We start from the raw sequence: 27,206 nt of genomic DNA, 5'->3' as shown, positions 1-27,206 counted from the left end.
GGCAATGGAAACAACTTGAGGGTGGCCCACAATACCCTGAAATCTAACTAAAAATCATGAGGAATGCACATGCAGAAAATTTATATTTATAAAAAAGCCTAAAGTGCTGCAAAAGCTTTATATAGATTTAAGTTTGGAAGAAAAATTGATTATCCAGCTGTGCAACATACTACAAACAAAATTCACTACATATAACCACGTAGGATCATAGGAAAGTTACAGCACAGAAGGAGGCTATTCGGCCCATCAAGTCCGTGCCAGCTCTATGCAAGAGCAATCCAGCTAGTCCCACTCCCCCTCCCTATCCCCGTAGCCCTGCAAATTTTTTTCCTTTCAAATGCTTATCCAGTTCACTTTTGAAAGCCACAATTGAATCTGCCTCAACCACCCCCTCTGCCAGTGCATTCCAGATCCTAACCACTTGCTGTGTAAAAATGTTTTTCCTCATGTCACCTTTGGTTCTTTTGCCAATCACCTTAAATCTATGTCCTCTGGTTCTTGACTCTTCAACCAATGGGAGCAGTTTCTCTCTATCCTGCCTAGACCCTTCATGATTTTAAATACCTCGACCAAATCTCCTCTCAATTTTCTCTGTTCCAAGGAGAACAACCCCAGCTTCTCCAGTCTACTGACATAACTAAAGTCCCTCATCCCTGGAATCATTCTAGTAAATCTTTTCCACACCCTCTCTAAGACCTTCACATCTTTCCTAAAGTGCGGCGCCCAGAACTGGACACAATACTCCAGTTGTGGTTGAACCAATATTTTATAAAGATTCATCGTGACTTCCTTGCTTTTGTACTCTATGCCTCTACATAAAGTACAGTAGGGCAGATAGCCTTCTAGACTGGAATTTTGGGAACCTGTGACGTTGACACCTAGTGGAAATCAGCACTAAGGTGCTGATGGTTTCTCACAGAGCTCAGGATTGGATTGCAAACATTGCTGGAGGACAAAAGAGAAGGACAAAAGAGAAGGACAAAAGCCACATGATGTAAGGATGACACTAAATCAAAAACCTTTACTGACAAATAGGATAATCTAATGATTAACACATTATTAATGACAGGACGAAATAATCATAATGGAAAAGTATGTTTAGAATTATCAGGGCCAGAATGATCTCCTGGACTAGTTTCAATCGCCTAGGAAGGGTCTGCGAGAAATTGCCCAGATTATTTTCCCCCGAAATTGACCTGGGTTTTTATCTGGTTTTTCGCCTCTCCCAGGAGATCGCATGGTTTCGGGTGGGGTGGAGAGTGTATATATTGTGAAGTATCACAATTGTGTGGGACAGGCTGGATGGACCAGAGGGTCTTTTCCTATCCGTCATTGTTTGTATGTCTGAATTGTGTATCATAAGTACTCATCCTACTCAGTGACTGGGGTACATTTGCGACCAAGTTTTGAAAGCTGCACCAAATTCAGCTGACTGATCTACACCTAGGCTTCCTCCAGTGCTGCTCTGAGCCAGCTTTTTGCTACAATGATAATCCATCATATTTTTTTAAAAAGAAAGATTTGCATTCATATAGTGTCTTTTACGATCTCAGGACATCCCAAAGCGCTTTACAGCCAATGAAGTACTTTTGAAGTGTAGTCACTGGTGTAATGTGGGGAAACAATTTGTGTACAGCAAGGTCCCACAAACAGCAATGAGATAAATGATCAGATAATCTGTTTTAGTAATGTTGGTTGTGGGATAACTATTGGCTAGGACACCGGGGAGAACTCCCCTGCTCTTCTTCAAAATAGTGCCATGGAATCTTTTACGTCCACTTGAGAGGTTTAACGTTTCATCCGAAAGACAGTACCTCTAACGGTATAACCCTGCCCTCAGTACTGCACTGGGGTGTCAGGCTAGATTTTGTGCTCAAGTCTCTGGAGTGGGACTTGAATCCATGACCTTCTGACTCAGAAGTGAGAGTGATACCACTGAGCCAGAGCTAAAGGATAGGAAAGGAGATGGGATAGATCAAGATTTAATGATTAGATGACATCAAGTTTTGGTTTTAAAAGCCTTTGAATTGTGAGGAGGAAGGAAAGACTGAGGAAGTTAAGGAGAACCTGTGAAAAAGGCGTGATGAGCCTTATTCGACACAGTGAGAATGCAGAGCGTAGGATGAGTGTGTTAGACAATGGATTTGGATCTTAAGTGGGACAAGAGAGTGAAGTTCAGAGGTGCAATGACAACAGTAGTTTGATAAAACAAAGAAAGACAAGAAATAGTGAGAATGTGATAGAGGGTCACCTATTAGACAAAAAGCTTTACCAGGAAATGTGCAAAGGAAATGTGCAAACATTGACTCTCTGTGATTGCACCTCCCTTCCTCATGGGGAAATGCCTAGACTCCTCTCAGCACTCCCCTTAGCCACATCACTGAGACTAAGAATATTATATTTTACCTTTAACTTTGAATCCAGAATTCCTGTGTAAAGAAACCACCTACTCAGCAATATATTTTAAGTTCAAATAATTTAAACACTTCAAAGTTAGAGATGGCTAAAAGCTTGGTCAAAGAGATGGTTTTTCAGGAGGGTCTTAAAGGATGAGAGCTGGAGAGGCCAAGATGTTTTGGGGTGACATGGTGCTTAGACAGTTGAAGGCACAGCCTCCAAGGTGGGGGCAAGGGGAGGGGGGATGCCGGAGTCAGAGGAACGGAGTTCCAGGGATTGGGGAGCATATACTTTGCCATGGATGGCCCCTTGCAATGTGATGCTGTTTTGCATCCAACATCAATGTACCCATTGCCTCTTACTTACCCTCTCCATATGTTTTGCCTAATTCATTGATTTAATTTGACAGTGATGTATTTTCTGCTGATATATATCACAATCCATTATACAAGGTGCAGTTGTCAGTTCCAGTTTATTTTCTGACTAATTAATTTACATAATGTTGTTTAGAGAAGAGTGTCTGATTACTCAATGGAATATCATAGTTTGATTTATGTTGTAACTAATACCTGCTAAGACTTATCTTGATGTGGAGATGCCGGTGATGGACTGGGGTTGACAATTGTAAACAATTTTACAACACCAAGTTATAGTCCAGCAATTTTATTTTAAATTCACAAGCTTTCGGAGGCTTCCTCCTTCGTCAGACAAACGTTTACCTGACGAAGGAGGAAGCCTCCGAAAGCTTGTGAATTTAAAATAAAATTGCTGGACTATAACTTGGTGTTGTAAAATTGTTTACAAGACTTATCTTGTATTGGCTCACGGTATCTATTCTGGCAACTTCAAATTAGTATAATGATGTTGAGAAGACAATAAGCTTTTACAAAATCCATTATTTTATTAGCTATTAAAAACAACAAACTAAAGAATCATATTTGCCAAGGCTAACTTTAATTGAATTGAACAGGAGTTGTAACAGTCTACTTCCCTTTGATGGGAATCAGCACATAGAGATTTAATTAGATGAGGGATGATCTCATTAAATATCTTCTATCTCAGCAGACTGGTTACCCATAATCACTTCCAACCTCTCTAAAACGGTTCTTGCCTTCTCCCTTTACATTCTTACTAGTGTATTTATTGTGCAGTTTGCTGCATTAAGCATATGTTAAGTGTACCTACCCTATATTAAAAAGGCATTTGTTTTCTATTCATTTGTACAGAGTTCACAGAATCATTAAATTTACAACTCAGAAGGAAGCTATTTGTTCCATGCCTCTGCCTATTCTAATCCCATTTCCCCGCTCAGCTCAAGGTTGAACAGGACTGCCTGAACAAGCATCTGGGCAGGGGGAAGGGAATCCGGGGCAAAGGTGCAGACTTTTTGGCTGGAGCTGAATAAGATGGCTTTGCTGTTTCCAGTGTTGGAGCAGAAAAATTTCGGGCTCATCCATGACTTAATGTCAGAAAAGCAATCTCACAATACCGAGGTAGTTGTGGAGTCGAGGATGGTGATCGAGAGATAGAGCTGAGTGTTGTCTGCATACATGTGGAAACTGATGCTGTGCGTATTGTTCATATCAATCAACGAGACATGATCCACATGGTTCAGTATCACAGATATGATGTATTTAGCCATTGAGCTCAATAATCTAAGATTTGGAATCAGTTTTACTGGGCCAGATTTTGCTGTCAAAATAACGGTGAGGCTAATGGCGCTCGCAGTTATTTATGCGTAAATGGTACAGCAAGTTCAGGCGAGGAGCAGATGTGCGGTTAAATGCCAATATCCAAAAGTTGCTGGCCAAGTTGCGACGCTCTGCCATTAGCTTCGCGAAAACAGCATTTTGCTGTCTGTCTCACCATTGACATGCATTGAATGTCATGAAGTTGCTGTATTTGCGCAGTAGATACGAACTAAACCCGCCGAAGATATTTAGGGCTAGTAATTACCAGCTTAAGTTCCCTTTTAATGACATGATAAGTGTTAATGACTGCCAATCAACCTCTCTGGTACCACAAATTAGCTATTGCAAGTGTGGAGTCTCATTGCTTCAGGTTTTGAATTTTTCAGGGAGATTTTAAAAATGTCAAATTTTAAATGTTTTTTCTTACTTTTCCTTTCTGTCTCTTTTTTTTCTCTGTCTCTTAATCCAATCTTTCTTTGTTTCTCTTTCTGTACCTGATTTGACATTTAATTCACCTCCTTTAATTTACCCTCCTTCACAGTCCTTGCACTGTTAATTTCACGTTCCCTCTATTCCTCTCTCCCTCATGTGCTTATCTAGCTTCCCCTTAAATGCATCTATGCTATTCGCCTCAACTACTCCTTATGATAGCGAGTTCCACATTCTAACCACTCTCTGGGTAAAGAAGCTTCTCCCCTATTCCCCATTGGATTTATTAGTGACTATCTTATATTTATGGTCTCCTCCGCAAGTGGAAACATCTTCTGTATGTCTACCCTATCAAACCCTTTCATAATTTTAAACACCTCTATCAGGTCACCCCTCAGGTTGCTCTTTTCTAGAGAAAAAAGCCCCAGCCTGCTCAATCTTTCCTGATAGGTATAACCTCTCAGTTCTGATATCATCCTAGTGAATCTTTTTTGCATCTTCTCCAGTGCCTCTATATCCTTTTTATAATATGGAGACTGGAACTGTTCACAGTACTCCAAGTGTGGTCTAACCAAGATTCTATACAAGTTTAACATAACTTCCCTGCTTTTCAATTCTATCCCTCTAGAAATGAACCCCAGTACTTGGATTGCTTTTTTAATGGCCTTATTAACCTGCGTCGCTACTTTTAGTGATTTGTGTATCTGTACCCCCAGATCCCTCTGCTCCTCTACCCCATTTAGACTCTTATTTTCCAAGCATTGGAATCAAAGTTAAACTCAACATTATAGTGAAAATTAATGAATGTTGAAAGTATTTTAGATAAATTATAACATGTTTCTTTTGGAATCAAAGGGGGGAAATTGGATAGGGCCTGTTTTTGGGCGGGGGTAGCACGATCCGCTATTATCCCGCGCCCAATGGCCCCTGCGCAGGCAGGACAAGACTTTTGTCACGCCTGAGGACTTACCTCCAATCTGCGTTGGAAACCAGCGTTGAACTAGGATTCAATGCAAATCGCAATTTCCACCAGCAAGGGGAGCTCCAATCTCTTAAAGGCAGGCTGTCTGTTAGAAATCTCTTTAAGGTAGCTGGTACCTGTTATTTGCTAAAAATAACAGTCTGCTGTCTGCACAGAGATCAGACATTGCACACGTAAAGCACAGATGCAGGTCCCGTCCCTATGTTTACACACTGATGAGTTATGTTAGAACGTTGAATAAAGGTTGCACACCACTAAATCCCACATACTCCAATTTGCACGCTAGATCTCACCAATCTGCCAATCTGAGTTTGTACCAGGCCTGCGAGAGTGCGTGCACCAAAGTTCTCTGCTGATGCACCAGGGGCCTTGGTGCAAGAGCTTGACAGAAAGAGGGACATCCTATATCCGCAGTGAGGGGAGGGAGGCAAGAGGCCCTCCAGACATATACCGAAAAGGCAGTAGGGGACAAAGTTAATGCCAGGCGCATAGCATCAAGAACACGGATGCAGTGCAGGAAGAAGTTCAATGCTTTGACATGACTGGTCAAGATGAGTGAGGTCAATTGTCAAGTGGCGTCTCCTACCAACTGCACCATGCACCACACCCCCTATCACCCACATACCAACAAACTCTTTCCATTAGTACGCAACTCTTCCAACCAGATGCTTCCAACAAGCCGCCCACCCACAACTCACAGGTCACACCCACTGGCAGCTATTCAACCATGACAGGCACATCACCCAGACACACGTCCTGCTTTATTGCAGGAGAAGGTGGCGCATATCAAGAAGCAGCAAATGGCGGTGGCATTTAGTCCCTCAAGCCTGTTCAACCATTCAATGAGATCATGGTGGGCATGCGACCTAACTCCATATATCCGCATTAGCCCCATATCCCTTAATACTCTTGGTTCACAGAAATCTTTCAATCTCAGATTTAACTTTCACAAGTGAGCTAGCATCAACTGCCATCTGCAGAAGAACGTTCCAAATGTCTCTCACCCTTTGTGTGTAGAAGCATTTTCTAACTTCACTCCTGCACGTCCCGGCTTTAAATGTTAGGCTATGTCCCCGCGTCCTAGTATTCAAGTATAGGAGACCTCCAAAAACAGTTACAAATGTCTCGGCAGCCAGTAGCAATAATCCAGCCACTAACCTGTAAATCCTGCATGGTCCCTTTAAATAGCGCTGGTGGGGGTCCTCCAGGCACTCTAACACACGTTCAGATGGTCGGGGTTAAGACTGTGCATTGAGTTGAGCGTTAAGTCCCAAAATAGGGTCTATTACTTTAAATCAGCGTTGCACACTGAAGCCATTTTCTCCCTACTTTACATGATCTCAGCAGGCGTTATCTGCGCCTGCGCTAATTCCTATACCAAGATGGCGTCTGGCGCACGTCACGCTGGAAGTGCCCAATTTAGCGCCCATAATCATTTAAAACAGCGTCAATTTCAGTCCAATCTTGGGAGTTTCTGAAGTTAGTGGATTAAAAGGCACCGAACTGCGATGGCCATGAATCGAACCCAGGTCAACTGCTTGGAAGGCAGCTCTGCTCATCACTATACCACCATCGCTCAAGACTCAGGTTTTTTTTTCTGATGTGTTCAAATTATGAAAGGGTTTGACAGGGTAAATAGTGATAGATTATTTTCACTGGTTGGTGAATTGGTAATGAGGAGGCATACATTTAGGATTACCATCTACTACTTTTAATTTAAATTTGCTTAATTCAAATTGTCTGATGAATCAATTTTTAACTGAATTCACACTTTGAAGTGCTAATTACATTGCTTAATTCAAATTATTGGATAATTCAAAACATTTTGGTGCAAAATTAACTTTGAATTATCAGGAATAGATTGTGGAACTAGAAGTATAATGGGGAGGTTAGAATATTTTTTTTCACATAAAAGGCTATTACATTATAGAATACATTACCACAAGTGACTGCTGAAGACAATTTAATCATAACATTTGAGAGGGAGTTAGAGAAACACTCAAAGAAGAAAAATATTAAAGAGAGCAGGGAACAAAAAGAAAAATGAGACTAGAGCAGATAGCTCTGATGCTGAGCTAGTAGTAGTACAGGCATGATGGGCCGAAATAGCCTTTGACTGTGCTTAAAATTCTATGATTTTGTGAGCTAGGAGAATTAACTGCTAAGGAAACTTCAAGGTAAACACAAATTATGATGAGTTATGCTGTTGATACTTGGAATTGTTGGTGGAATCATTCTGCCAGAAAGTGCAATAAATGCAGATTCTGTTGAAACACTGGAAAAGGAAGTGGGCAGTTTCCTGATTCAGTAGGGAGTGGAGGGATATGGGTTTGGCTCTCGGGTGGGGTGATGTTAAAATAGGCTGTTTAAATAAAAAGTCCAGAACTAGCATCTTTACAAGCGGAAAAGGCTGAGTTTTCATAGCTGCTAACTTTCTCATGTTCTGACAGTGTAAGTGAATTTATTAAATTGAGAAACCTGCATAAAGGGCTAAGGTCCATAGTACAGAACACCAGCAAGGTTGAAAAGAGTAGGACAGAAGATGACATGAATTATGGAGCAGTGATTAGATGACACTTCATTTTTTTCAGTGATAGCATCAAGTATGGGCAAGTTATGTATAACACAGATTTTACAGCAGTCCATTATAACACCTCAACCACATCTGAAAAGAATTATGTGGTACATCAGTATGCAAGAGGCATTTTGTATTACAGTGCTGAAATCTTGAAAGTAGGTACTGTGTAAATTTAACCCTTTGACGTTTTCAGTTTGCATATGTGCTCCGTCATGCAACAGTTATATTTTTTGTAAGTTAAGTAAAAATGAATGATGCAGCAGTCCGAACTAAAATAAACTCTTGCCAACTTGATTCCATTTTTCTACTGAATATTAAAAAAGAATCACTCCCGTGACGTGGAATATAAAATGTTTACACATTTAAAATGGCAGAAACTACTTTAGACTGCTTGTGTGACGATCGCCACTTCCCATCCCTTTGGGTCCAACATATCACATGTTATTTGTCAACTGAGCTACCTCTACCAATGCTACTTTCAACTAGCCCTGCTCCTGATTGTGCCTCCATGTACAAGGCCATCTCAGGTGCAAGCAGGGTCATAGCCATGGTCAAATGCTCACTGATGTAAACACAGCTTCCGTGTCCACAACAAACATAGCTGCCCACAACAATTGTGGCTGCCCAGAGTCTTTGGTATTTTACATTGCAACATCAAATACATATTTTAGCAAGTTTATTTTATAATCCTTGTCCTTATTTTTGTACATATATAATAAGGACTTGCATTTATCCTTTCTTTTGTGCTCTTACTAAGCTTCGATCTTTCTCGAAGCTCAGAGGCAGCTGTCTGCATTGCCTCAACAGTGATTACAGCCCTGGGTGCAGACCCATATCTAACTAGTATGTGGTACAATATAGTAGTGCACTTACATTGCTCTTTCCTTTAGTCATCCTATTATATAATTCATTTTTATACAGAAGAGAAGACATTGGGATTAAGGCACTTTATTGGGACAAAGTAGAGGGAGCTGAACTCTGCATCTGACCTGAAAGTGCTTGATGCAGTCTAGGTGCCCAAAGTGGAAAGAGTGTTACATTGCTTAGCATTAACATGCTTGATTTTGATGTTTCAAACTCACCACAAAACATATATCTTTTAAACTTTCTGTATTACTTATAATCAGAAATTGTTACGAACTGTGTGTGTTTGATTGCTTGAGTGAAATTCATTGATAAATAATAGTCTAAAGGCATGAGTTAAGATGGCACAAAAAGTCCTTTACAAATATGTGGTTATGATTATTACTGTATTATGAACATGCCATTCCCATTGCACATGCTTAAACAGAAGGGTTGCTATGTTATGATGAGTAGCAAATGACTAAAGTAACCAGAACAAACATACCAAATCAGCAAGAAATAATTAATTCCCTGTTTTTTCTTTCGTTCATGGGATGTGGGCGTCGCTGGTGAGGCTGACATTTATTGCCCATCCCTAATTGCCCTTGAGAAGGTGGTGGTGAGCCGCCTTCTTGAACCGCTGCAGTCCGTGTCGTGACGGTTCTCCCACTGTGCTGTTAGGGAGGGAGTTCCAGGATTTTGACCCAGCGACGATGAAGGAATGGCGATATATTTCCGAGTCAGGATGGTGTGTGACTTGGAGGGGAATGTACAGGTGGTGTTGTTCCCATGTGCCTGCTGCTCTTGTCCTTCTAGGTGGTAGAGGTCGCGGGTTTGGGAGGTGCTGTCAAAGAAGCCTTGGTGAGTTGCTGCAATGCATCCTGTGGATGGTACACACTGCAGCCACTGTGCGCCAGTGGTGAAGGGAGTGAATGTTTAGGGTGCTTTATCTTGGATGGTGTCGAGCTTCTTGAGTGTTGTTGGAGCTGCACTCATCTAGGCAAGTGGAGAGTATTCCATCACACTCCTGACCTGTGCCTTGTAGATGGTGGAAAGGCTTTGGGGAGTCAGGAGGTGAGTCACTCGCCGCAGAATACCCAGCCTCTGACCTTCTCTCGTAGCCACAGTATTTATATGGCTGGTCCAGTTAAGTTTCTGGATGTTGATGGTGGGGGATTCGGCGATGGTAATGCCGTTGAATGTCAAGGGGAGGTGGTTAGACTCTCTCCTGTTGGAGATGGCCATTGCCTGGCACTTATCTGGCGCGAATGTTACTTGCCACTTATCAGCCCAAGCCTGAATGTTGTCCAGGTCTTGCTGCATGCGGGCTCAGACTGCTTCATTATTTGAGGGGTTGCGAATGGAACTGAACACTGTGCAATCATCAGCGAACATCCCCATTTCTGACCTTATGATGAAGGGAAGGTCATTGATGAAGCAGCTGAAGATGGTTGGGCCTAGGACACTGCCCTGAGGAACTCCTGCAGCAATGTCCTGAGGCTGAGATGATTGGCCTCCAACAACCACTACCATCTTCCTTTGTGCTAGGTATGACTCCAGCCACTGGAGAGTTTTCCCCCTGATTCCCATTGACTTCAATTTTACTAGGGCTCCTTGGTGCCACAGTCAGTCAAATGCTGCCTTGATGTCAAGGGCAGTCACTCTCACCTCACCTCTGGAATTCAGCTCTTTTGTCCATGTTTGGACCAAGGCTGTAATGAGGTTTGGAGCCGAGTGGTCCTGGCAGAACCCAAACTGTTAGTCAACCTCACACAGGACAATGTTCCCAACTAGAACTTTTAGTAAATTTTAGTAAGGGGCCCTGTTCCTAATTGCAACCCATTAATTCCTGCTGGAAAGTGCCCATGTGTGGACATCAAATGAGAACATTATTCCACTTGACTGTTATGCCCAAAGTTGAATACCCTGCACAAGCTCACACATGAAGCGTGGTCACTTCAGGGAAGGTTCCAACTGCTCATTAAACCATAACTCAGAGCTCAAGTCTTCTGAAGAGGAGGGCTACGAGAAGAAAGGAAGGATGGTCTGGTACAATTAAAACAAAGAAAGCCATACCATCTTACAAAGTGTCCCACTGCAGAGACTTGAGCACAGATTCTGGCTGGCACTTCAGTGCAGTACTGAGGGAATGCTGCACTGTCAGAGATGCCGCCTTTTGGCTGAGATGTTAAACCGAGGCCCTGTCTGCCCTCTCAGGTGGACGTCAAAGATCCCATGGTACTATTCGAAGAAGAACAGGGTGTTCTCCCAGTGTCCTGGCTAACATTTATCCTTCAACTAACATCACTAAAACAAATTATCTGGTCACTTAGTTCATTGCTGCTTCTGGGGCCTTGCTGTATGCAAATTGGCTGCCGTGTTTCATACGTTACAACAATGATTACACATCCAAAAAACAGTACTTCATTGGCTGTAAAGTGCTTTGGGATGTCCTGAGGTCATGAAATGCACTATATAAATGCAATTCTTTCTTTTTTCTTTTACTAAAAATCTTCCAAAATCACAATGCGCAGATTTAAATGGGGACTATTGAACATTTCTGTACGTACTAATATGTGGTACACACTAATAGAATTTTTATAATAACGTTTGAAACAGTTCCCAACATTACACAGGCCTTTAAGATTTCATCTATACACAGTAATCTAAACTGAAATGAATAGACCTTTAAATCTGCTTATATTATTATACATCTATGTGACCCCATGTACATGTTGTTGCAAGTATAGTGCGATACCTTCTTTTACGTTTGTGTGTCAATGGCTTTAAATAAAGAAAAATATAGCTGGAATGTAAATATTAAAAAATACAGGTCCTGCGATTTTTTTTTGTGGGGATGGGGGAGGATAAGTGCCCCTCAAATAAAGAGATGGTCAGATATTGACTTTACTACAATACTATATCACATTCTACCACTCACAGCAGATATGGTATTAAATCATTTATAAACTACACAATCTCTCATTTGGTAAATGTAAAATAAATTAAAACTTCTAAAACTGCTCTGATTGCAATCCTGTTTGTGTTCAATTGTGACTCAGGGGTCGCAAGTGTGTACTGCCACCGCCCCACATCAGCCTGATCCCGTTGTCATGGCAGCGGATGCAAGTGGCTCATTCTTGAGCCTGCTAATGTATCTGAGCCCAATGAACATAGAAGTCAGTGGAGCCTGGCTAATTGAGGCTGCAATACATTAAAAGTTATTAATTAAAATAGGCTTTAAAAAAATGGCAGGGATGAGGGCAGTTTATATATTTTCATTACAAAATAACACTTGTGACATTCAACTCCTTCAAAACAACAACTTGCATTTAGATAGTACCTTTAACATAGTAAAATGTCCCCAAAGCGCTTCACAGGAGCGTTATCAGACAAAATTTGACACCGAGCCACATAAGGAGATATTAGGACAGGTGATCAAAAGCTTGGTTAAAGAGCCAGAGCTATATTTTCTCTGCATAACAGTTACCAATACTTTACTAAACCAATACTTTTTTATGGGAGGAGGTTTGGTGAAAGCGCTTAATGTTTTCTTCAAATCAGTTCAATTATCGACTTTGATCTTTTCCATTTGAAACATTCTTTTATTGACACTGTGCAGGAAAACATACAATTAACCACCACTGTACATATTCCCAAAGTGCATTGCTCATTCACAATAGGATATTGCAACATTCCCTGAAAATATTTACACAGCTCACAGATTCTATACAGTACTTCACAACATCCTGAGACAAACTTGACATCAATGACTCAAACTATATTTCAGAACTCAGAACTCAGTTTAATTGTACATGTACAAGCAAGACAGCTGACCCGACAAGAAACGGGATTCAACGGTTATTTCAAATCATCGTACGTGTAGAAAGCACCAAAATTATATTAACATTTAACATATATTTTCAACCTTCAGAGGTAGCAGTGTGCTAATATATTCACGAGGCTGATGGTGGTATGATTCACACCTACACTTGATGAGTTGGGAGGCCTGCCTAAATTCACACAGGTAGTTGTGGCTAGCCTGTTTTCTACGCGGAAAAATTGACTGTTCTTAACAGCAGCTTTGGTTCAGAGATAAAATGTGACAAATTATATAGAAATGAATGAAGGAGTTTGATATTTTGGATTTCAATGTCAATCGACAGATGATATAAAATGGTGTGTTGGGGCAGAGCATTGGACCATGAACGCTCAGCAAACAGAGTGAGAGACTGATGCAGGTTTGAAATCCTACTCCATCCAATTCCTGGACTGAGCCATGAAGAGGAGATTGCAGTGACTCCCTGTGTGACTGAAGGGATAGTCATGAAGGTAGGTTTTCAACTTCCCGCTCGGGCATTAAACTGGTGTTGCAGCTTGGTCACCCATTATAGAAACGATTTCTATAACAGGCGACCAATCCATAACACCAGCTTTACGCCCAGGCGGCAAGTTGAAATTCTATCCCCTGGTCTCCACCACTTCTTGGTGACTGGCTGCAGAGCGGTTTAGCAACAGTCTGAGAGCAAGATGAACAGAAGCATAGGTGCCAAGGGTAGGCAGACTGATGACGGGGGGATAAGTGCATGAAAAAATTCATAAATAAAAAAACCCAATGGTGTTCCATAAAGAGAGCTTCCCTGTGCCATCTAGGCTCAGTGGTAGCACTCTAGCCTCTAGGGCACAAGATTGTGGCTTCAAGCCCCACTACAGGACTTTAGCACATAATCTACGCTGACATGTGAGCACAGTAGTGAGGGAGTGTTGCATTGTCGGAGGTGTTTTCTTTCCAATGAGATAGGAAACCAAGGTCCTTCTGCTTGTTCAGTTGGATATAAAACATCGCATGGCACCATTGAAGACTAGGGGATTCAATTGGTGTCCTGGCCAACATTGATCCCTCAACCATAAGAGATTAATTGATCATTTACCTCATTGCTGTTTTGCTGTGTAAAATTGGCTGCTGTGCTTGCCTACATAACAACAGTGACTATACTTCAAAAAGTAATTCATTGGCTATGAATTGCTGTGGGACATCCTGCAGGCGTGAAAGATGCTATATAAATGTAAGTTCTTTCTTTTCCAGAAGAATTCACCAATTTGTTGCCCATGATCTATAATAAACTCTTTTATGTTAACGGTTTACAGCTACAACCCCTGGGTTGAACCCTAAGGTTTTAAACCTGAAGAGTTGCTGCAAAATCAGGTCAAATTTGGTGTTGGGGGTAACAACTGATTTTTATTGAAATAATTAGTTTCAATTTGGTTTTATTTAAACTATAGGAGTCAATACACTTAAAATCCTGAATGAGGCATTTGTTCTGACACTATAAACACAGCACAGAGACTACGATTCATGACCAATGATGATAAAGTCTTGTCCCTCCCACTCTTTTGTGTTATGGCTCTTTTTTAAAAAAATACATTGACGATATTTATGAGTTCTATCTAACACAGTACAACACATATAAAATCAACACTATTCATGCAATTGTTTGATACAAAGACAAGAACATTGACCTGAATTGACACAAATGGTTAATTACAGAAGCACTGCATACACTGTTGATGCAACCTTTGGTTTGCTTTGACTTACACAGAATATTTGAGCCACAGAACAATGAAAGACCCTGGCTACGCAAGGCTAGGTGGCCGTTTATGTGATTCAGCACAAGGTGATACATGTAGCTAAGATGATAATTAGCGTATACTCCATCTAGGCATGGTAGTGAGTTACAAATGCCTTCCCACTCCATCTAGATGTAGTACTGATTTACTACTGCCTTCTCACTCCATCTAGGCGTGTTAATGAGTTACAACCGTATGCAGCTTTTGTGCAGAAAACGTGTTGATCTGACTTGATTATTGAAATTGGACAAACATTGCAAGAAAAGCTAAGCTTGTTAAGCACAAAATACTACTGGACTTGATAAAACCACTTAATAGCAGTCAGGGTTCACCATCACATGGTTTGTGCGTTTTAGTAATTCAACATTCATGTTTCTTCCACTCCATGGTTTCTGATGTCACGTTGTATTTCAGCATGAAAGTGATACCTTTATTGGGCTGAATTCAAACTGGTGCACTGGTGATGGTATTGGCACTGTACTCAAAAGTGAACTGGGAAAAGTATAAACTGAACTTTCCAAACTTTTGTTGTAGGTCAGTTCCTCCGCAGAGCAGGACGCTGTCTCCCTTTTGCAGGATTTGACGGTGGGGGTGAGGGAGAGGATTTCAGATTCATACTGCAGTAATTGGTTCATAAATCCAAAATTTGGAGAAATGGTATTTCTTCGTTCTTTAATATAGTCAAAGGCTTCTTCCAATCGTAGTTGCTTGCTTCTCATTAAATAGGCCAAGCAGATTGTGGGCGACCGGGAAATGCCTGCTTCACAGTGGACGAGGACCTTCCCTCCTGTATGTCTGACATGATCTGCAAAGTAACATTAGCTCATGGTTAATGTGTATTCCAAAATATCTGATTTGCCGGTGCATTACAGTTAGAGCCTATCTTGGCTTGGTAATATAGCAGTACAGAACACTGCGAACTGCAAAGTATAAAAGATGCTTCAGCCAAGAGGGGCAAAGGTGCCCACTTGGCACAACTGTGTTCAATCGATCATTTCTTATTTCTTCTCCAATTTCCCTCTTCCTTTTGTTAAGGTGTTGACTCATGCTAAGGTACTGCTCCACAGCTGCTGGACAGAGTCCAGTACGTCATCCAAGTGGCTATTCTACATATGGGAGCCTGGACGGCAAGTGTTCGTGGGATATTCAACTATGGAGGGCATCATGGCTAAGCCGAATCCTGTCCTCATGCAATGTCTCCATATACACATTTTCCGGATAGTGATCAGGCATGGGAAGAATGTCTGATTTCTTTTCTCGCTCTAGTTTGCGGACACTGAGACCAATTACAGCATCCCTACTGTCACCCTGGCTAAAATCAGTTAACTCTGCAGGGTCTGGGGATTGAACCTGAGATGTTCCTCATTTGTGTGATTCAATTCCGTGCAAGTCACACACTTTACAAATAATAGCTTTTTTGTTTGGAGGTTGATGCTACTGGTCTTCTATAAGAATTGCATTACACCAAAACTCTGAAACCCTTCCAACCCTGGATTCTGCCAGCAAAAGCATTGGCTGGATATCTTAAGTGATCAAATGCCCAAGAACTAAGGCTGTCCGACATTCAAATTATTAGCCTCAATTGAAGCTATTTGGTCATTTATTTATTTTACTCTTTTTTGTGAACTTTGTGTTCATTAACACCTTAGTGCTCCGGAATTTTTTTTTAATTCGTTCATGGGATGTGGGTGTCGCTGGCAAGGTCAGCATTTATTGCCCATCCCTAATTGCCCTTGAGAAGGTGGTGGTGAGCCGCCTTCTTGAACCGCTGCAGTCCGTGTAGTGAAGGTTCTCCCATGGTGCTGTTAGGAAGGGAGTTCCAGGATTTTGACCCAGCGACGAAGGAACGTCTGATTTGCCGGTGCATTACAGTTAGAGCCTATCTTGGCTTGGTAATATAGCAGTACAGAACACTGCGAACTGCAAAGTATAAATTTCCAAGTCGGGATGGTTTGTGACTTGGAGGGGAACATGCAGGTGGTGTTGTTCCCATGTGCCTGCTGCCCTTGTCCTTCTAGGTGGTAGAGGTCACGGGTCTGGGAGGTGCTGACAAAGAAGCCTGGCGAGTTACTGCAGTGCATCCTGTAGATGGTACACACTGCAGCTACGGTGCACCGGTAGTGAAGGGAGTGAATGTTTAGGGTGGTGGATGGGGTGCCAATCAAGCGGGCTGCTTTGTCCTGGATGGTGTCGAGCTTCTTGAGTGTTGTTGGAGCTGCACTCATCCAGGCAAGTGGAGAGTATTCCATCACACTCCTGACTTGTGCCTTGTAAATGGTGGAAAGGCTTTGGGGAGTCAGGAGGTGACTCACTCGCTGCAGAATACCCAGCCTCTGACCTGCTCTTGTAGCCACAGTATTTATATGGCTGGTCCAGTTAAGTTTCTGGTTAATGGTGACCCCAGGATGTTGATGGTGGAGGATTCGGCGATGGTAATGCCATTGAATGTCATGGGGAGGTGGTTAGATTCTCTCTTGTTGGAGATGGTCATTGCCTGGCACTTGTCTGGCGTGAATGTTATTTGCCACTTATCAGCCCAATGTATGTTGTCCACTTTCCATTTCGAGCAGCTGGTGCCAGCACCAAGCACTCCCAAGTCAGGTGCAGCATAGCTAGGCACAGAGTAAAGCTCTTTTTACTCTGCTGCACAATGTACCTCTGCCCCAACCAGTGTGACAGTTTTCCACTTCTTACAGAAACCCGTAGCCCCTCTGAGTAATTAGTGCCAAATTAGAGCTAATTTTATGCCTGGGCCCTCGCCCATTAGAACTGGCTTGAAGTCAGGTCAATTATTAGCATGACCAATTTTGGAAAGAAGGGAAATGGTTCTTAAAATTGGAGTGTTCTACTTCAGAAGAGGACTTTTATCAATATTGCTCCACAATATAACATCCCAATTTCTTTGGATAATTGGGGATTGGTATGAGATGGACATTCCCATTTTAGTTTCCTTGTTGGGAGCTTACTGTAAAAAGAGTGCAGAGAAAAATCTAATAGAATAGTTTGAAAACGCAAGACCCTGGCATCTGTATGAAAAGGACTCTTTCAATCGTCAGTACAGAAGTGACATTGTTCACAGGATAATCACGAATATTGGTAAAGAGCCTATACCAGCAGATACTTAAAACCAACCGGTATTATTTCATTGTGAAAAACACTAAATCCACACAACTGTTACATACCAATGAAGTCTATTGCTTCCTGAAAATGGGAACTCATGTCTGCAGTCGCACTATCTTCCACAGGGATGAATTTGTAGTGATATTTGCTTTTGAAGTACTCTGCACAGTTACGGGAGACATTCAGTAAAGCTGTGATGTGGAGATCATCTAGAAAGTCTGGTCTGGAGGCGTGGTAAGCACTACCCAGGTATAGAAAGGGCAAGATTTCAACAGGTTTTCCCTGAAAATTGAACACAACAAACATGGTAAATAATATGAAGAGACTGAAAAAAAAAACACATTGTAGTGGAAAGCCACAACGGAATGGAATGTGGTGGCAAAAAAAAATGAAATCAAGAATCCCACTAGGTGATTAAAGGTTTTTATATTTAAAGAGAGACACTATCTATAAAACTGAGATTGATAGATTTTTGTTAGACAGGGATATTAAGGGTTACAGAACCATGATGGTTAGATGGAGTTAAGATACAATCAGCCATGATCTAATTGAAAGGCGGAACAGTCTCGTGGGACTGAATGGCCTACTCCTGTTCCTATGTTCCTATCTCAGTATGTTTTTTTGTGGCTTTACTTTTGGCCTTGCTTTCCATGTCACACACCATTCTCATGGATTCTTAGACCATTGAGAATATCGGTCTGGAGCAAGCTGCTGGTAGATGGTGTCCATCTGATTGTCCGTCCCTATGCAGAAATGCAACTCAGGCCAGGTAATGTCAGAAGTCTGCTTTCTAAAGTATAAGAGCACCAATGTGTTCTGACCTATGTCACTTCACCCCTCTACGCCTACTCCATTTACTGTAAATGTTATTCTAAATGAATCCAACATGAATTCAACTCCAGAATAAAAGCTGAAAAAATAGATGTTGCTGGAACTCATAACCTGTAATAACATTGGTGTTGGGAAGTCAATGCTCCAATCCTGTGTTTCATTTCAGTATGACTAAAGAATCAGGAATATAAACAGTAAACAGAGACTGCTTTAGGATCCTTGTCCTGCTGTGCCTACTAATTAACTGAAAAGACAGCGCTAACAGAAAGACATCAGCCACATCTGATCTCATCCTGTTAAAGTGGCAGACAGTTTTAGTTGCGTGGGCAGTTGCAGACTATTATCATCGAGTATAAGTGACCCACTGTAATGATCAGTCTAGCAGGTCAGTGCCAATCACAATAAGTTCGGTATGGATTGACATGAAATTATTCACAGGTTATTTAATACAGAAGTGCTTTTAGATCTATTTTAGTTTGGTCATAACATTTCAAGTATTTCAAATTTATGCCATGTTTGCACTTGTACCTCTCATCTCCCTGCTTCTACCCACTTCACGCAGTATTTTATAAGCAGCTCCTACTCTGAGGGTTGGACATTTACACAATTGCAGATCTCAGATCTTGTAAATCTGAGAACCACATGGTGGTGCAGAATGTTTAAGATCCAATATGTTGTGCAGAATGGTAGGTGCAATTGCAGTTCCCTGTATATTCTCAGTCATGCCATCACAGCAAAGGACCAACCAGAGACCAGGTGCTTCCACACAGGAAGAAAGAAAAGAAACAAAATAGAAATCTCCCTGGACCATTACGACACACTTCCTAGAAGCTGATTATATTGCAGCATTGTTGGAACATGCACTTAGGCAGGCCTAGAAAGGGTGATGGGAATGAAAATAAAAAGGGTTTTTACACTGATGAATGCCGTTGATGATACAGATACAGAGTACTCCCACCATCAACAGTGCTCCTTAAAATAAATGACGCAATCTCTGGAGACTTAGAGGCATCAGAGAGCCACATTTTCATCTATCCCGTGAGCTGCCATCAGATCTCCAGTTAAAACTAAAACCACAGAGCAGATTCTCTCCCTTTTAGCTACGGAAATCATTGGTCTCAGGTCTGAGAGTGGCACCGGAAGAAAGGTAAATGGGGACAGCAGTGCCAGGAGTCCATGTATGCCAATCCCCTGCCAGCACTTTAATAATGTAAAAACACCAATAAGTTGCTTCCTTTAAAAAAAATTATAAATTCAGGCACAGGCTTTAAAGGGCTCAATTAGTCATCATGTTATACACTGCTTAGGAGATACTTTAGGGAGAACAATAGCTGATTCTGGTGTCAGATCAGGCCTGTGCCAGTTCCTGTATGAAAACCATAGTCAAAGGGGTGAGTTTTTGGACTCGTACAATGTATGATGTCGCCTTGCTGTGGAATGAAAACTGCACAGGTTTCATTCTGGTATGAGCTTGACAGCACATGGGAATAGTGTGTAAAAAAAATAATCTGACCTCAGAAATTAGTTGCCCTTTTTATTTAGGGCACTGCAAAAAAATACTGTACAGAAAAACCTAGAATTTTTAAATTAACATTTGTTGATTATGATATTAAATATTAATTTAATTCTAAACACAGCAGGGGAAAAAATATACTGTCATTACTTTTAATGTTAATGTTTTCGAGGGTCAGCTCCACTGTTATTAACTCATTTATCGTCATGTGACTCCACAACATGTAGTCAGGAGACAAGAGTAACCAGATTAACATTAACTGGATTTGAATACTAATTTGATTCCAGTTTACATTTCATGTTCTTTTGTCTCACTCTCTAGGATGCCTTTGATATGCCAGATATAGTGCAGTCTCCTGTAACCCTTTCAAGTTCCTCGGTCACACCCTCAAACAGATCCAGAAAAGGGCAACGGGGGGAAAAAATATATAAGGCAGTTTTATACTGATGGAGCCATTGATGGCAGATGTGCTGTATTTCTGCTGTCAACAGCACTCTAATATGAATGACCAGCCATTGGAGACTGAACAGTGTTTTTGTGGCCTCGTGAGTTGTAGTTCGATCTCCAGTTAAAGCTAAAAGTGTGAATCCAGATTCCTTCATTTTTAGCTGTGGGATTGACTGATGTCTGGCCTTAGTTTGGAGTGGCATCGGGAAGAAAGGTAAATGGCGAGCATAATGCATAGAGGTCTCCATATGAATGCTGGGTTTGATATTATCCAAAATAATAATTGTTGCTAGCTTTGAGTGTGTCTGTTTTAATGCAAATCATTAGTTAATTCAGACTAATACTCAGTCTAATTTGTTTGTTTAAACGGAACTAATGAAACATCCACTTCCACCTCCAGTCAAAAAGACAGAACATATTCACAGATACCAGGAACATTACCTTTTATGCAAAGCAGAAGCAAAAAAGGATGTCAAACAAAACAGAAAACCCCTCAAAATAACACACGTAAAAACCCTCAGGAAACAGGAACTAGTTTAAAAAAAAAATACCTTCCCACATTACTCCTTCACATAGTTTTCGATTCTAGAGCCACCAATCTTTAGAGTAGCACTTTTTTGTGTGCCCAATTATAGCAAGGTGATGTCATGCAGTGATGACAATTACCAGCAGTGGCTTTAAAAAAACAACTCTGTCTGATGTTGTTTCCTCTTTTGTGGCACTTCTGAAAGGAAATGTACTCTAATGTTAGTCTGTCCCTCGGCACAAGCCTCTGTGTTTATTCTTCAGCCATACGCACCTGATCATAGACTGGTCTGCAGTTGCTGCCAGGTTTTTCGTGTTGGTTCATATGGCTTGCATCAGTTTCTTTAACCTCTTGCACACTGGTATAGTTCAAGCCAGGCTTCAGCTCAGTGCAACATTCGGGATACAGGGAGTGAAAGTTTTCGTATCCTCCTACAAACAAAGAACAAAGGAGAAAATTGTTTATGCCTTGCATATTTCAACTCTGCTCAAAAACAAAAAAGGAACTTTTAGCCATGGTCTCTCCTTTGTGTGTAAGAAAGCCCAGGTTTACCCACTCTAGGGTCTAAGAGACTATATTAATATTGCCCCATGGCATTACATTCACATCTTTCCTCATGTAGAAGAAATTATGGTTGTCATCAAATGGAATACCTACAATGGAGATGCTAAATTCCATAAATTGGGTGGAAGTTAATTATATTTTTTTTCCTTTCCCTTCCATAAGTCCCTTCTACTAAACATCATATCCCAACTAAGGAAGCAGACAAGTGATCTTGTAGATTGTAAGAATAGGCTGTGTGAGTACAAATGTGAATGTAAGGAAGAGCTGGTGCAGACCAGTGGAAACTGGTTATGGGAACAATGCCTCAAACTGAAGACACAGGGTGTATAAGAAAAGCACGATCATTAGTACCCCATGTCACTGAATATTTTAATACAACACCACTAATACAACAGTGGTGACAGCAGGAACGTTTGGTATCAAATTGAGCTAATTGACTGACAGTAGAAAATGAAACAAATTGTTTTGATTTTAAAAAGTCTAATGCAATTAAGAACAAGTTACGTAGAAACTGGTGACAAGATACTTTGGGCAGCAAAGTCTCACGGCTGAACAAATGAGCCAAAGTAAATCCAAAACCACCAATGCTACGATCTCTGTGGATTCCAGTGTCAACTGGTTTAACCGGCTTAACCATTTTGGCTGACACAGAATGTAAGAAATTAGCCAAGTAATAGTTAGTACTGAAATTGCCGATTACTAATGGAAGCTTCAGGCACTAAAATGTGACTCATGCCACTTGCCCAGTCAATTACATAATGTCTTGTTTATTTTTTTTTCCTGTAAGCATTCATATTTATCTAATCTTTTACTACCAAACTGTTTATTTCTAAATAATATTGCTTCAAGTATACATTTAAAAATGATATTTTATGCTGGTGCAATGTTCTGATTAATAACTATGGGGAACAGCGAGGGTTACATAAGAACATAAAAAATAAGAACAGGACTAGGCCATTCGGCCCCTCGAGCCTGCACCGCCATTCAATAAGATCATGGCTGATCTTCCACCTCAACTCCACTTTCCCGCCCTATCCCCATATCCCTTGATTCCCTTAGTGTCCAAAAATCTATCGATTTAAATCTTGAATATACTCAATGACTGAGCATCCACAGCCCTCTGGGGTAGAGGCTGACCCCTTATACTGAGACGATGAGCCCTAGTTCTAGACTCTCCAGCCAGGGGAATCAGCCTCTCAGCATCTACCCTATCAAGCCCTCTAAGAATTTTATACATTTCAATGCGATCACCTCCCATTCTTCTAAACTCTAGAGAATATAAGCCCATTCTACACAATCTCTCCTCATAGGTCAACCCTCTCATCCCAGGAATCAATCTAGTGAACCTTCGTTGCACCCCCTCTAAGGCAAGTGTATCCTTCTTCAGGTAAGGAGACCAAAACTGCACACAGAACTCCAGGTGTGATCTCACCAGAGCCCTATATAATTGTAGCAAAACCTTCTTACTTTTATGCTCCAACCCCCTTGCAATAAAGGCTAACATACCATTTGCCTTCCTAATTGTTTGTTGTACCTGCATGTTAACTTTTTGTGATTCATGTACAAGGTTTTATTGTCCACCTGTGAATGATTCAATTCTTACCAGCTTATGACTTTGCCTGTCCAAACAGAATGAAACTTCTTTCAAATAAATTTCAAACTGATTGCTCACTGATGCTCATCAACAGTATTCAGTGCTGATATCAATTTCAGAGTTACATGATACATGCTTAATTATCACTTGACGCCCAACTGCTGTGACACATCCAGTATTAGATAATAATCCACCCCATGAATTTACGTAGGGATACTGAATGTCACATCTCCTATCCAATAATCTCCCTAACATTTCACTGAGTGTCTAAAATGCCAATGGCTTCTCAGGTAGGATTTCTTCAGAAAAGTCTAAATCTGAAAGGATCAAACTCCCAGAAAGGGCACTTATTTGAGGTCAGTTAACATCTTTAAAAAGGGAGCTGGATCGATATCTGTTGAGAACTGTAAAGATATCAACAGCACTGTTTGATTTTTTTTTCACCAACAGGGATAGGGCAAGGAACAGTTAATGTTCCTTAAAGTCGGGATTAATAAATGGGAAGAGGATAACCCTGGCTTGAATGGGCTTGACGGGTCAGTTTTGTTGCTCTGGATTTTCTTACGTCATTTCCAAATTTCTACCATTGCTCAAGCCCTCACCTATTTCCATATCAAATCTGGATATCCAAGAGTTTATAAAAATAAAGTGCAATTTTACCACGTAAAAGGCCCCCAAACCACCAATGTGTATTTCCCCTCTTCGGGTTTATTGATTCGTAGAGGGTAATTTTCATCTTCACCACTTGGGTGGTAAATTGGGAGAGCGGACCATCCCCCCATTATAGAACACAACTGATTTTCATTTTAATAAAGAAACCGCATCTTTCAAGGCACACCACTCATGGCTGTAATTATATCCTGCTGTACTGGCTGACAGCAGCAACCACTCAGTGTCTTATCTTTTCTAGATCAGACATTCCCAACTCCATGCCGATTGCAATGAATTCTCCGAACAGACTGCGGGAGATGTTTGGCTATTTACTTTTCCCACTGAAGGAAAAACTGTTAACTTGTCTGTTCAGTGGATAGTCCACCACGCCCACACCTGTATCCATAGTTTCGTGCAAGTCAGTGTAATTGATAGAAACCATTTAGTCAGTTGTAAAACTGGTCCAGTTTTAACCAATGTGAGAACAGTAAACTCAATTATTTGGGGTAGAAATCAGTAATTGAGGTATAACCATTCTATCTCTAATAGCAGTGTAAACACAAAAGAATCATTTTTACATTACAATAGAAAAGTTAATGATGATCTCTTTTGCCAGGTGTGGCATCATGGATCAATTTTGGAAATGGTGATTGGCTACACGACAGGATATCCCATTCCCTTGTAGGAAAGTGCTATTTTTCCATTGACGTTATGTACATTGGTAAACCCAATAGAATCAAATCACTGTTGTACTTTACACTACAAAAGCCCGGGTTCCCTCACATCACAAAGAGACCGATTCGATATAGGTTATGCAGTCTTAACTGCAAATGCCCTCAATGAAACAGAAATGTCTGTAGGTTTTGTATTACTGTACAACTATAAAGGCTTATAGAATAGAAGGAGGCCTTCAGCCCAATTTTTCTTAATGGGTCTTTGCCAAAGCAATCCAAAACTAATCCCACTGCTCTGCTCTTTCCCTAAAGTCCTGCATCTGCCTCAAGAGTCAGGCACTGAGTAATATATAAATAATAAACACAGAAAATGCTGAAAATGGACAGCGGGTCAGTCAGCATAAGAACGAGAAGGATAGAATGATGTGTTGGATGTGACCCGTCAAACACATCATTCAGGTGTGACTTCAACAGTAGTCACACCTGAAAACATTAACCCAGGTTTTTTTCCCCAGAGTGTGACGAACGTGCTGTGAATTTCCAGCATTTTCTGAGCTTATTTCCATCATTGGTGGATTTTTTTTTACTCCAAGGAATTTCCATTCGGACACCCACACAAATAAATGATTACTCAGTGCTCAATTTTATATCATTTTATTCAATTTTTCATCAATTTAGTCCCAGTTTCGTGGGGAGCGGTAATCAGTTGTACACCTTCAATGGGGTTCTCCTGCTAGTTCCTCACAACGCCTGCTCTAAAATTACGCTAAGAAACATTCGAACCCGTTTGTTTTAAGCAAGTGAACTCCTCTGCGAAAACAACCCAGAGAGGAATCTCAGACCAATCCGTTAAGCATCGTTACGCCTGAACGGTGTATTTCCAATGTTTTAATGGTTCTAGTTTAAGACAGGGTAAACTTTAGGAATAAAAAAATAACTATTCATTAGCAGCATTCCTTGAACTCTTAGAATTTTTCCTGGCAGTTTTAACAAGAATATTTGGTACAACATAAATGCATTCGTTGAATTAAATATTTTTAAATGAACTGTGACACAAAAAGATTGCAACCAGGACCGATGCCTAGAATAACTCGGTATGTACTGGAAATGACAAAAACAAAAACCCGAAACAAACTCTAGCATCAAACTGCGGAAAATCCTGGCGTTTTAATACGTGGACAATTTGCACCTTAATCTCACCTTTGAGGAAATAGATTTTGACTGTTGATGTGATCGCAGTTAACGTGTTTAACACGATCTGCGCAGTGCTGTCCTTGCTCAGTTTCTGACTCTGCGAAGTTCGCTCGTCCAGAATCACGACGGTGGACACTCTGCCCTCCCGGAGCCTGGCTCTGGCTCGCTCGTCCGGGATGATGAACTGTAATGGGATCGGACCACCTCTCGACCTTCGGATCACCACCGAATTCAAATTCACACTGTACGAACCTTGGACATGAGAAGCCGCGAAGGATAGAAACGGTCTGCAATCCAGCATCAGATTTCTACCTCTTTGTTTCCTAATAAATTTCTTTAAGCGCTGGCTGTCGATTCCTGAAACTGTCATCATTAAATTTTTTGTAAAAATAACTTTCCTTTCTTTTTAAGTTCAGAGACTTAAAAACGGGAAGGATATTTATGCCACCAAGCAAAATTCGCCTGCTCTCTCGGTGGCTTTCGGTTGTTACTAATCAAGGTTCTGGAAAGGGTGATCCCCGCGATAGCATTTATACGAGGGGAACTGCCGGTGTGACGTAGATGCCCATATATGGGTTGTGACGCTGTGTGGAATCCATATACGGAATGTAAAATAATACGATTTCCATATTTGGACCCGAGGTTGACGCCTACCAACCGCCCCCGCGCCGAGCAAGCTCTTACTAAAGGGTTGGAGGAAAGGAGGGAGGAAGTGGTGAACTTACTCATTAGAAATTAGTCAAGGCGTAGAGATACTGTATCTTATAAAAAGGATACATGTGAAAACTGAAAGAACGCGTGTGCATGTGTCAGATATATCGTGAGTGTTTTTGCATCAGAATTTCAGCTCATCTGAAATAGCACGAATATGTGAAATAGCAGAATTATTAATAGTGGGTGAGTGTTAGCATCTCATTAATAGTGGGTGAGTGTTAGCATCTCATTAATAGTGGGTGAGTGTTAGCATCTCCTCCACTCATGATAAAGGTGCATCATCACCACTGGGGGGAGGAAAAACCTAGTCAATTGTTTTATTGATGTTTGTATCATGCAGTGTAGGTAGTGAGTGACATTACCCCAATGTGGTGATTTCATTTGCCTCGTTTTATGTATCTGCAAAAGTGTATAATATAAAATAAAAACAGAAAATGCTGGAAGCACTCAGCGGGTCAGGCAGCATCTGCTGGGAGAGAAACTCTGACAGCTCCCTGACCTGCTGAGTGTTTCCAGCATTTTCTGTTTTTATTTCAAATTTGCAGCATTCACAGTATTTTTCTTTTGAAGAAACTATATATTTTCACACTCACATATGTAGCAGATCCCCGTGGTGTTGCTAATAGTGAGTCAGAAGATATATTGGGCTCAATTATTGCCCCATTTTTGGTGGGAATGGGGTGGGCGGCAGTGACACCAAAATCACTGTTTAGTTCTTACCGGCCCATTCCTGTCGACGTTTGGCCCACCACAATTTTGGAGCAGTCCAGGGAATAGTCATCCAGTGCTCCCACCCATTGTATGTGAGGAGGATCATCAAATGAGGCCCT

At 41.2% G+C, this 27,206-nt stretch overlaps 1 protein-coding gene across 1 annotated transcript; it reads right to left on the bottom strand.

Moving 5' to 3' along the window:
* Positions 1–12,504: 12,504 nt before the first annotated feature.
* Positions 12,505–26,147, bottom strand: dusp5 (dual specificity phosphatase 5). The gene is made up of 4 exons (XM_068002702.1): positions 25,669–26,147; positions 21,259–21,416; positions 17,731–17,950; positions 12,505–15,353 (listed from the first exon to the last, which is right to left on the bottom strand). Exons 1-4 carry the CDS (start codon positions 26,033–26,035, stop codon positions 14,959–14,961), a joined length of 1,140 nt encoding a protein of 379 aa, XP_067858803.1. The 5' UTR covers positions 26,036–26,147; the 3' UTR covers positions 12,505–14,958.
* Between the last annotated feature and the right edge of the window lie 1,059 nt (positions 26,148–27,206).

This window comes from Heptranchias perlo, chromosome 21 (genome assembly GCF_035084215.1).
Source record: "Heptranchias perlo isolate sHepPer1 chromosome 21, sHepPer1.hap1, whole genome shotgun sequence".
NCBI classification, from domain to species: Eukaryota; Metazoa; Chordata; class Chondrichthyes; order Hexanchiformes; family Hexanchidae; genus Heptranchias; species Heptranchias perlo.
This window is presented reverse-complemented; position numbering and strand designations above follow the sequence as displayed.

Coding starts and splice junctions, on each gene's coding strand:
- dusp5 (XM_068002702.1), bottom strand. CDS start 26,035: ATGATGACAGTTTCAGGAATCGACAGCCAGCGCTTAAAGAAATTTATT. Junction 21,417..25,668: donor CAAAATCTATTTCCTCAAAG/GTGAGATTAAGG, acceptor CTTTGTTTGTAG/GAGGATACGAAAACTTTCAC. Junction 15,354..17,730: donor GGAAGCAATAGACTTCATTG/GTATGTAACAGT, acceptor GTTACTTTGCAG/ATCATGTCAGACATACAGGA.